This window comes from Triticum aestivum, chromosome 7B (assembly GCF_018294505.1).
Source record: "Triticum aestivum cultivar Chinese Spring chromosome 7B, IWGSC CS RefSeq v2.1, whole genome shotgun sequence".
Lineage (NCBI taxonomy): Eukaryota > Viridiplantae > Streptophyta > Magnoliopsida > Poales > Poaceae > Triticum > Triticum aestivum.
Genome location: NC_057813.1, coordinates 683,013,839 through 683,026,213, shown reverse-complemented (window position 1 = coordinate 683,026,213; position 12,375 = coordinate 683,013,839). Strand labels below are relative to the sequence as shown.

General features: G+C 45.4%; 1 protein-coding gene across 1 annotated transcript; it reads right to left on the bottom strand.

Annotated features, from left to right (window-relative positions):
* Nucleotides 1–1,062: 1,062 nt before the first annotated feature.
* On the bottom strand, nucleotides 1,063–3,965 carry LOC123158104 (U5 small nuclear ribonucleoprotein 40 kDa protein). The gene is made up of 2 exons (XM_044576227.1): nucleotides 3,713–3,965; nucleotides 1,063–2,319 (listed from the first exon to the last, which is right to left on the bottom strand). Exons 1-2 carry the CDS (start codon nucleotides 3,952–3,954, stop codon nucleotides 1,251–1,253), a joined length of 1,311 nt encoding a protein of 436 aa, XP_044432162.1. The 5' UTR covers nucleotides 3,955–3,965; the 3' UTR covers nucleotides 1,063–1,250.
* Nucleotides 3,966–12,375: the final 8,410 nt, after the last annotated feature.

Sequence of the window (12,375 nt, the reverse complement as noted above, 5' to 3'; positions counted from 1 at the left end):
CTCTCAATATTTGCATGCAATGATTTAATGCACCTTGGAATCTGAACATGTGATAAGAAACAACCAAATTAAGCCTTATAAAATGGAAAAACTAAAATTTTGAGATAAGCCCTATAAACCGAAAAGGATGGAGTATTTGCAAAGCGCTTGGGGGGGGGGGGGGGGGGGGGGGCGCCTCAGACGCCTAGGCGTCGCCTTACAGACGCCTTAAAAACATAGGTGGCACCTGTTTCATGCGGCTCCGCTGGGCCTTTCCATGTTGCCGGCTGATTTCACGCATACACTAGGTTCAAGCACACGCACAACCACAAACATAAAATCCAACGGCGATTACTTTGTCAGAATGTTCGCTCCCTAGCTAGAATTGTCTTAAAAGTATACATGAAACTGATTCCATTTTGCCAAAACATGGCATCTCAAGATCTTTCAGAAGTCAATATGTAATTTCACATATACACAATTTCACCCCCACCATCAGCCAAATAAACACACTTAAATAATCAGCAATTTGTTAATTAAAGATAATTTTCACGAGTATCTTTATCTTGCTATTAATTATGAGTTGTACACAGGAAAGAAACGAAACCACTGTCTACAACCCATTATTTTCATCAATAACAGGCGTTACCTAAAAATTGGCTGTCACGTGGCCATGACCATGGTTGAATAAAAAGAACAATGCATGGCAGTCATACTCTTCTGAACAGAGCCACGTGAATATAGATTGAAACGGCAGATCATGAAATAGAAGCTGACGGATCATAACAGTCCAACAGATGGACAAATTATGTTCAGACACAGTCTTGACAATCTATTAGTCATGCCAATATAATTGGCTATTAGAGGATCAACCAAATTTATGAATATATGGTTTGCCCTTTTAAGGGAATTTCAGCTAACTTAACCTTTTTCTGGTTATATTGCACCGATAGAAACTTGTCTAAAAGAAAAAGATAAGTTTACAGACCATAACAGCATTTGACTCGATACACTAGTTAGACAACGTAATTCAGCAGGGAAGAGGCAAATGAATCAGGTTTTCAGAGAGAGCACACCAGTTAGTGATTAAAAGGCAGAATGGCAACACGTTTAACAAGAACCGTAAGGGTACTGAACAAGTAGCAGTTTGAAAATTCGATCAGCAATCCAGCATTCAATGTCTAGGACAGAGCAACACGGTACCTGCGGTCTTCAGTTCTCTTTCATACCCAAATATTACAGGAATTCCTATCTGAGGAAGTGACAGCATCCTAAAGCTCGCCGAGATAGATCTGCTTGTCGCTGCTGCAGGATCCGATGATGGGCTCGGTGGGATGGAAAGCGGTCTCATTAACGGAACCATTGTGCCCAGGAAGCTTGTACAGGATCCGCCTCGATGTCGTGTCCCAGATGTAGACCATGCGATCAGCACTCCCAGCAGTGACCTTGCGATTGTCGGGTGACCAGCTGCACTTCAACAGGGTCTTCTCAAAGTTGTGCTGATGCCCTGTAAAGGTCTTGATGTTGCGGTTCTCTGGTGCGTACGGGCGCAGGTCCCAGATCTTGAGCTCATTGTCCATCGCATTGGTGAGGAGGTACGAACCATCAGGACTAAGCTGCATCCCAGTTATCATGTCCTGATGTCCTTTCAGAGATTCTGTGACTTCATTCTTGCGAAGATCCCACCACTTGACGTCATTATCCAGGCCACCAGTGAAAACCTTATCTGCAGCCTCTGAGAAGCTCACAGCAGTAATCTGGAACTTGTCTGGAAGTGTTTGGATAGCCCCTCTCTGACGCAGGTCCCAGAGCTTTGCTGTACCGTCGTCCGATCCACTCACAACAAGAGGTGGCCACTTACGTGACGGGCAACATGAGTTGACAAAGGATGAGTGCTCAGCCATCTTCTTAACCTGCTTGCCAGTTTCAACATCCCAAACCCTCAAAGTCTTGTCAGGGCTTGCAGAGATTATCTGGCTCCCATCAGTGGTCCAGTGAAGATCAAGGATAGCATTCTTGTGCCCTCTCAGTACCATGTAGTTCTTACACTCACCATGGACATACCACAGGAAGATATCCTTGTCATGGGAGCCCGATGCTATCACAGTTCCAGCAGGGTTGAACTTCATGCAGTAGACAGCGCTCTGGTGGCCTGTGAGTAGCATTATCGGCGCCTCCAGACTGGATGAGCGTTGTTTCCCACCAGGCCCAAGGCCAAAAGCCTGGTTAGGATGTTGCTGCACGTTGCCCAGCTCCATTCCTGGCCGTGGGGCTGCAAGAGCCAAAGAGTTGTTGCCTGGAGCGGAGTACATCTTCAAGTCTGTAGTAAAATTTACGTTCCTGTCACAAAGAAAAATATAAGATGACTGCAAGAAAATGAACAGAACAGAACAGACCTAGTCCACAGTAGAGTCTAGAGTCCACACATATGCACACAAACATCTCTTCAGAAACAAAAATCATACATTATCCAGGTTTTCAATTTACAGACACATACAAGCACAAGCAGTACCACAGATGATATTTGCTAGATATAATTTCAGCAATGAGATTTAAGTAGCGCTGTGGTGATGTAACCCAGGTCAATATATACAAAATAAGGTTTACTGGTGGTACCCAGTTCCAGTAATCAAGCAATAATTAAAAATGCTAGCTCACTGGGAGAACTGTGAAAAGTTAAGCAGCAGTAGCAGAATATGCTTGGAGTAACATCAACAGTTTTAAATATCAAATAGGCCACACAAGGAGCTGATCTAGGAACCTTGACAGGGATACCCAGAACAGGGGACTCGTGTGTGGCTTACAGCCTACAGACATGGAATTGCAGAGTGGAAGCACTGTTGGAGAGCATCAGGTTCGATTTGTTTCCCTAGAGGTGCCCATGCACGGGTCCATCTGATGTGTGCAATGGTGGTCGGCGGACTAGTAGTGGAACAGTTTCTGGAGCGTTGGCTAGCAAGCTCCAGCCAAGTGTGTACGCGATTAAGTTTATGATGTTGGGGGCGGTCTGCACAATTGAGCGTTTCCTTTTTTTTCACTTCCTCAAGAAGCCTGGAGCTGCTCCATGACCTACACCTTTTATACTATGATGAACAAAAGCATCCACCTTAGAAATTTCTTGTGCATAGACCGTGTGGAGAACAAGTCGATGTATCACAAAATTGCACAAATTAGAGTGTTAGCACCAACAATTTCGAGTTCCCAGTGCTATAAGGCCTTGTACAATGCTAGATACTTAGGGAGTTGCTTGGAGAAATAAACCATTAAACCGGGGGTTTTCTGAAGCACCAACGCCTATTTCTACAAGAGAGACGCCTAATTAAGCATCTATCCTCTACAAATAAGCACCGATGCTTAAAGAAAGACTGGTTTTATTTCTCTAAGCACCTCCCCTAAGCGTCTTGCATTGTACAAGGCCTAAGCTGACCAGGAATCGCTCAGACGGGCAATCCTCCAGACTGGTCACAGGGTCCAAACCGAAAGCTATATTCTACCACAACCTATCATGAACACAGGCCCAAACGAAGTCAATTCTACACTACATCTGAAGAACTACTCCGTGGCCTCTCAGATTTCCTCCACTCGCCAAGGCGGGTTCCCACCCACCCAGCCCAGCCATCTCCGCCTCTCCTCTCTCGCGCGCACGCGGAAACCCAGAAAAGCACAAGACAAGCAGCAGAATCTCTTCTCTACCGGGAGGCAACGAAGTAGCGAAGGTCGTAGTGGGCGATACCTGCGCGGAAGCCCTAGGCTGGGGCTAGCCAGGCGCGCGGACGCAGACCGCTGATGCTGTTGCTCGGTGACGGCGAGGTGGGAGCGGGCGGGCGGCGCGGGCAGGCGGCGCGAGGCGGGGGTGGAGGTTTCGCCGATCCGGCCGGAGGGGCGAGAGGTGGGAGGAGACGAGGGCGGCGGCGCAGTCGGGTGGGTGCGTGGAGGATTCTGGCGGCGTCGTCTAGTCGCCTTTGGGGTAGGCATGGGCCGCGGTGTTGGGCCTCACGGTTGATGGGCTGCGCCGTTACATGCTCTGGCCCGTATACGAACAAGAAGGTCCTCCTCAAAAAACCACAGCTTGTTTGGCAATCCAGCATTTGAGTCGGAATCGTGGAAATCATTTGCGCATTCCGACACCAGCATGTTTGGCTGTCCCGGATTTGGGTGTCGGAAATCATTTTCATAATTCTAGATGATTGAAATCGTATGTAAACCAAATATTGTCCAACAACCTGTCATTTCTCAAATCCGCTCGCCCCGACGCCCTCTCATCTTGCCCATAACTCCCCCTCATCTCGGTCCAGCCGCCCAGGGAACCCATCACCTCTCGTCTTGCCCCAGCCACCTCTCATCCCACCACTCCGCCGCTCGGTGAACCCACCGCCCTGTAACACCCCTCCTCAAACCATACTCCATCTGCCATCAGGACCTCCACGACACACGCCAAGGGAACCTCCGCCAATGAGGGTGACCACGCGAAGGAGCTGACGCTTATTAGCTACAGGGAGGTGGGTCATGCTTACACGACTGTGTTTGGTGCATCGGCATCAGATCAACACCATCTTCTACCATAGTTCTCTCCACTTGTCTCGGCAGCAGATCTGGGTGGGGAAGAGGTCGATTCCTTCCCTGAACTAGGTGTTGTTGGCGGGTATGGAGATCTTGTCCCCCCCCCCAAGCCACCACCTCCATGTTTTCATTTAATGTAACCGGATGCTAGTTCCTGCACAAGTTCCTTCTGGCGGCTCTGGTGTTTTTTCAGCTCCCGGGTGCCCCTATACCCTCTATGAATAGTAAATAAAAAATAGAAAACAAATCTGAAACTTTGCAACACCAACTATGATCAAACTTTGTAGGTGCTTGCAAGTTTTTATTCCAAAATAAACATTCGAGGAGCTATATACAAGAAAAAGATTTCAATGCTTGAAGTTTTGATCATTTTGAGCACTAAAATCTGAAAGTTGTGATATTCGAAGAGCTCTACATAATATTGTGTTATGACAACTTGCAAGAACCTACAAAGTTTGACCATATCTGATGTCTCAAAAGTTTCACATTTTTTGGTTTTTTTTCTATTTTGTGGATTTACTGTTCATAAAGGGTGTAGGGGTGGGGTTGTCTCCTCGGCCAACGATCCGAACAGGGTGGCGGCGGTCCACGCAGGGCGGACCTACCGCAGTGGCGCGGGGCAGGGTTGGCACAAATAGATCACAATCATGCCTATATGAAAATGCATGAGTCGCTGCAGTCGTCATCGTTTTCTTACAGGTTGTAGTTCCTTCAAAACCATTGTGTCCATGAATTATTTACATGTACGACATCGGACTGTTTCTTATCATATTTTGAGGCCAAACAAAGTAGCCGATTGCTACATGCACAAAGGTCATCAAGTTTTGGGATTTACTCAGTCTTGTCTTTGCAAAGGACAATGCTACTGGAGTGCAGCGGAAATACCCGCAGAGGATGTCAACAATGGCAGACAACATTGACTTTGCTGCGACGTCGTCTACTCAAACTGTTGATTCGGCGAAGGCCAAAAAAGGATAATGCATCAAACAATGAATATATTCATCGGGGGTGTTAGTAATGCAAAGGTATATTTTTTATGCAACCTTGAATGTGTTGGTTGTGAACCTTGGATGTATTATAATCATTTGATGCTGTTGTGACTTTTTCTGTAAAGATATAGTTTTTTTTATGTAACCTTGAATATGTTAGTTGTGAACCTTGGTTGTATTATAATCATTTGATGTTGTTGTGACCTTTTCTGTAATGCAATGATTGAAATTTTTGGCAAAGTGCCATGTGGATCAGCATAGTTCAGTTTTATGCATATATTATTGTTCGTGTGAATATTAGAGGTACAATGCTATATTATTGCTGATTTTAGTGTTAATGATTACACCTCATAATTGTTGCCAAACATGGCATGTAGTTCATTTCAGTTGATGAATGCTAGTGCCAGCCAAACATGAAATTTGGAATTGGACCAAAAATCAACAAAATGAAATCATAACAGAGATTTCATTTCATATATATCAACTGAAATGAAATCTAGGGAGACAAACGAGCCGAGAAAGAGAAATGTCCTTCACAAAAGGAAAAATTAAACGAGCAAGAAGCATCTGAAATTGAACTCATTGTGATTTGTGCATCAGTCAGTTGCATTTTTAGAAGAAAAAGACAAGCGGTTGTACCCGATATAGTGGAGCTACATGGTACCCGGGGGCCATTGCCCCCACCCCCCTCATGCCAATTTTTAACCAACCCCTTAGATTAAGATCTGATGGATCCTAGTTTGTCTTGTGGCTCCAGCCACCAGCAATGTTCCTCTTCTTCCTCTGTCCGCCGCTGCCCGCAATGAATTAAAAGAACATCACATACCTAGAAGTCGTAGAAGATTACGGTGACGAAGACGATTAATGACGCAGAGCTCAATGAGAAAGTCTGCACGTCCCTTGTTTTTGGCGCTAGAAAATTGCTTCACTGCCACTTCTGTGCTTCGGCTATGCACTCCGAGTGCCTTGGCACGGTACACCATGTCAAATCCTCCATGTCCCAACCTCGATTCATCGTCGACATTCTTGGTCTCATCCCTAAGCTCCTTGTACTTGAACTATCTCGGGGCCCTTGGGATACTTCTCATGTCTAGCACTAAAAAGCCTAGATGTGAGAGGGGGTGAGGAATATATTGACCACCTTTCTTCATAGGTTCAGACTTTTGGATGAGTTGGTTGAAGCATGAGTTCAATATGGCATTAGAGTGGTTAGTCCAACGACGCCGACTCTAGGTTTCTCCATCATTTCCGCAGCATCGCTCCGGGTAAGATTAATCTCCTCTCCCCGGGGGTGCGGCACCCAATCAATAAACGAGTAGATCGGTTCATATATTAGACTAGACGAATTATGAATTTTCGGTAGATTGAATCATATTAGATTGATTTCTTTCCCGTTAGCCAAATAAAATCACATTAGATTGAACCCATCCGATGAAGAAAATCCAGCAGATTATGTGTGGTTGGACAGAAGTAGAAATGGATATCCTGGGATAGAAACGAACCAAGTTTTCATTTATTTCTTACGGGATTTGAAAACACAAACTACAGAAAAACCATGAAAAAACAGACCTACATGTTCAATATAGATATGTGAAACACAGAGGAGTTATACAAAGCTAGGTGTTTAATTTTTTTTATGTTGTGTGAATGGGCAAAACACAAGAATCCTAGAAGTATAGTCAAGTCAAGGATAAAACACATGCTGTGTTTTTCCTTTGAAACCCAAAGGAAAATTTCTTCCATTATTTTTCTGTGTACACTTCTTTTGAATAAAATGAATGAATAGTGTCACCAAACAAATATTTCTATTTTATGTTTTTTCTTCACTTTCATATTAACCAAATAGGCCCTAATATAATGTAATTTCCCCTCTTTTTTATTATGGCAATTTTTACGCGATTAATTACAGATGTGGATTTTGTTCTGTACAACAGGCCACCAGAAAGAACACAGAGGACTCACCAAAGAACCCACTTGAAAATGGGTTTCTATTAGAATATTGTCTAACTATTAAAATAAGATCACATTAACCTACCAACTTTAGTTCCAATAAACTACCATTTTTGGGTATAATTTGGGTTTTTTCTTGGAACATCTATAATTGTCCCCTCAAATTCTTCCCAGACGTCAAGACGGACAACCCGAACAGGAGACAGAAGGAAAAAAAATCATCCAAACGAACCCTCCACTTTGTCCTCCTATGTCAGTGCAGTCTACAAACTATCATATCCAACCCAAATATAGGGAGGATATGTGGATGCCCGGGCATGTCCGTCAGTGTGCTACATAGGATTTTGGCCCATCGTGGATCACCTTTTCTTTTTTTTTTCTCTCTCTCCATCCGCACCAAGCATATACATTTGAGGGGCCAAAATTGCCGAGGATATTGGAGTAAAATAGTAGAAATCCATGCAGAAAAAATGTTCCCTATTGATGTAACCGCTGCTATACTTTACAACCGGTTGATGGTGTCTCTGTTATTCGTCAATCTTAACCATCAAATTTATATCTAACATATGATAGGCAAGTCATGGTATTTTTTGTAAAAGGACCGCTCATGTTTGAAAAAAAACTTAATCTCTTCAGACTAGCCCATCCAAACAAATAAGATGAATGATTTCAGGTGAAACCTAAATTATTTTTAGTGATATATATATATATATATATATATATATATATATATATATATATATATATATATATATATATATATCAAAATATGGTGTTTGCTTTCAAATTTGGGAACATGTTATTGGTATTCAGGGAACTTTTATAATAGATTCGATCATCTTCGAAAAAAAACAATATTTGATCCATTGCAATGCGCAGGCATTTTGCTGGTTGTAGAAAATGTTACGGGTGTATATGCAAAACCGAGAAAAAAAAACTTCAATACAAAACAGTATTTGGCAGTAGGTTGCGCGCGCTCGCGATCCAAATTTTCGCTGATCGTCTACGGTACGGCGGTCCAGTCTCCAGTGGGCCCTGCTTCAGGGAAAATAACTTGGCGACTGGGGAGAAGGAAGCCCAGAGGCAGGCAGTCGTCTTCAACCTCAGCTCGAATCCAGTCCGCCGCGGGAGTTGGAGTTCCCTCTCGACCCAGTCGGCAGGTAAGGCGCTCCAGCTGAATGCCACATTTTAATCCGTCCTTTCAGCGTTCATATCGGTATCGGTGGTTTTTGGTGGACGAAATCTCATTTACGGGCTTGTATTGGTAGGGAGCAGGCTACCGATCTCTGAGCCGGTGGTAAGGGAGGCGGGCATGGATGCCGGCGATGGGAACGGGGCCGGGAGCCACGCGACTGCTTCGGCGATGGCAGTCATCATCGGGGTCAGGGAGGACGAGATCCGCGGGGAACCGGGAGGGCTTGTGCGCAGGGCCGACGGCGGGCCTGCCGAGCCCGGTCATCAGCCCGCACGCGAAATGAGCCCACAAGCTCCCGCCCGGACCGAGAGGTATTTTCTAAATGAAGCTTAATTAATTATAATTAGTCCTTGGCAGGAAGGAAGATTCTTGTTTCAGTTAAGCCTAATCAGTCCTTGGCAGAAACATTACTGATTGTTTCGGTTGTTTCAGTGACTGATTATATGCACTGTTTCAGTTAAGCTCAACACGAGCTTGATTATATTGTAGCAGGGCGATTATCTGTATTTGCCCCAATGATTGGATTATAATGTAGTTCAGGGTAACTCGATATGACAACCTGATTTCATTGTGGGTGATATTAGCAGGCATTTGATTAACATGATCTGTGCCATACAAGCGTAAATGAATTTCTGACTGACATTTTCATTTGTCATTGTGAAAATGGACACAACCAATGGTAAATGTTATACATCATTATACTCTTTTAATAAGGATACAATACAACACTATATAGGGAGTTCAAACTTTTCTAGTCAGAGCACATAGATCAAAGTGTTGCTTAATCCACAAGCTCTTGGCTGGACCAAAAGCCACTGATGTTTCAACTAAGCTGAATTAATCTGTCCTTAGCAGGAGCATTATCGTTTCAGCTAAGCTTAATGGGGGCCTCCACCTCCCTCCACGTAACCCCCCGTCCAGATCTCGATCACCTCCGCCTCCACCGCCAGTCCACCTCACCTCCCCTCCACACCCCGATCTCCTCTGCCTCCCATCCGCCTCCCCTCCCCTCCCTTCTGCATCCCTCCACTGCCGCCGGATCCCGGCTGGGCAAAGCCCGTGCGGGGGGGGGGGGGGGGGTGATGACGGCGGCGGGGCGTCCCTCAGTCGCGGCTGTGATAGTGGATCTTGAGTGGGTGCCTCCAGACGACATGTGTGTGTCCATGGCATCGGTCAAGCAGCGATGTGACCTCCTCTACCTTTGGCTGGGATTTGGTCGGTGGGTGTTGCCTCGCGGTGGTTTCCTGGCAACGGATCAATTGGAGGAGGAGATGGTGGCCTACCTGCTGAAGTGGGTGAGGAAGCCACCATCGGCGGTGGCGCCTGTGGGTGTCGTTTTCCTCGTTGGAGGCGATGGTGGGGCGTCCCTTGCTCCATTGTTTTCGGGGAAAACCTCAGATCTGGAGGAGGCTACCATTGACGGCGGTGCCCGTGGGCGTTGTAGCCCTCGTTGGAGGCGTTAAGGGCCTCCTGGATCGGACGATGGCGACGTCTTCATCGTCACCTCCATGGGGGCATCATCTTTGGAGACATTCATCTGTTGGACGGACAAGTGAACAGTTTGGTGGTTGGGCGTCGATACGCGGTGGAGCGATGCTTCATCCTACACAACGATGGCGGTGGATCTCAACGGCGTGGCGTAGTGGAGACTCGGCATCCGATGGGTGGCGATGGACTCATGCAGTAGGATGACGCTGTCTGGCGTCATGGTGGCGTCGATGGCAGAGAGGTCTTGTTGCCCTGCTAGACAGTAATCTGGACAACTATGATTTACTGTTCAAGCGTAAATGAATTTCTGAGTGACATTTTCATCTGTGATTGTGAAATGGACATGACCAATGGCAAAAGTTATACACCACTATATATTTCTTCGATAAGGATACATACAGAGTACAGCACTATATATAGAGTTGAAAATTTTCTAGTCAGAGCACAAATATCAAAGTGCTGCTTACGTTCGCAGAGGTAGGCAAAATCCACAAGGCTCCTGTCCTGGGTGGACCAAAGATATTCTTGTTTCAACTAAGCAGAATAAATTACTCCTTAGCAGGGAGCTTATTGTTTCAGATAAGCTTAACGGTGTGCAGACCCGCCAATACCCCTGTCATATGCTCAACACGAACCTGATTATGTTGTAGCAGGATGGCCAAAAAATAGGCCCAGTATGATAATGTAGTTCACCACAACTGGATATGGCAACTTGATTTTATTGTGGGTACTGGGAATGTAACTAGCAAATGGTTTGCTCATGTGACGACGTTTTCATCTGTGATTACGAAATGGAACATTGCCAACGCAAATTATGCACCGCTACATGTGGAGTGGAAAATTTTCTAGTCATAACACATAGATCTGTTTGCAGTGCTAGGGTTGATTGTCCTCTCCCGGACCACACATCATGTCCTAACAGAATTGGGGCCATCGAGATGTTATCAACCCAGCATTGGGAACAACTTTCGATCCTCTTGGTGAGGCATATGACTTCTACAATCTGTATTCGTGGGAACATGGATTTGGCATCAAGTACGGCAAGAGCCGGCTCTATGCAAAGAAGACCAAGACTGTTAGAGATTCGCCCACATGATCGATCACATCAAATTAGGATGAACACGCACACGAAAAACTGATAGCCAAGGGGCCCTTGTCGTGCCCTCTTTTTCCTCTTTATTGATTTTCATATTTTCTCCCTTGTGTTACAAATCTGATGCACCGGTGTGCATATATATAAACGACCTCACAAGTTATAGCTAGCTAACCTAAACCGACTCAAACAACTACTCTTGGCCGGACTGATCACGTTGGAACATAACTAGGAGACGACCAAGCTAACTTCAATTCCAATCGGTCTCAACTTTCCTAATCTACTAGCACACGTAGACTACTAGCACAAAGACATTCGTACACTTTCCTAACTAATCAACCGGCAACGTTGATCACCCTAGTACTAATCCTAATTGAACTAGACTAGAACCTGACACACGTATAACTTGTACTTGCCAAATTAACTACCATAATGTTTGGATTATTCCAACATTCGCCTCCTAATCCAAACATCCGACACTTTTTACTCAACGAGACGCGCACACGATCATCTCTTCATCTTGTCCCGTCGATTGCCTCCGGTGACACGACTTACCGGACCACAACTCCTCTCTTCTTGCAATGATGGTCACCACTTCATCGTCACCGCAACTTTGTTTGCATATCGACTCATAGACTTTAACCAACAATTACCTGGACTACCAGCCACGCTGTCACATCTTAGCATGCTACATGTAGACTAAACGCATAGCCTCATACAAGAACTCAACTTAACCGGTGCACGTCCATCTTCATGTTGATCTTCATCTTCACGTTGGTTGCTTGCACACGGGGAGACACATCTATTCACCCGGCACATCTTTTTCCTTTGTCGTTGGTGACACAACTTACCAAACAACACCTTCTGTCCAGCGGCAACACAACTCGCCATATACGTGCAACTCATCTTCATCGTGTATGAACTCGCCGGAACTCCACCACCACGAACGGAAACACAAGACACGAATTCCTTTTTCCGCCCGCTCTTGCTCGCAATTCTTCCCTGCCAGTGACACATCTCAACTGTAGCAGAAGACTCACACACGTGAGCTCTTGGACGCACTTTACAAGAACTCATATGTGCACACCTTGATGACGACTCGCAACTTCGCCATCTCCACC

Bases quoted from the DNA above. Each gene is read 5' to 3' on its own strand.
- LOC123158104 (XM_044576227.1), bottom strand. From the start codon at position 3,954: ATGCCTACCCCAAAGGCGACTAGACGACGCCGCCAGAATCCTCCACGC. The intron at 2,320-3,712 runs GTATCGCCCACT...TCTTTGTGACAG, and splicing joins AGCCTAGGGCTTCCGCGCAG to GAACGTAAATTTTACTACAG.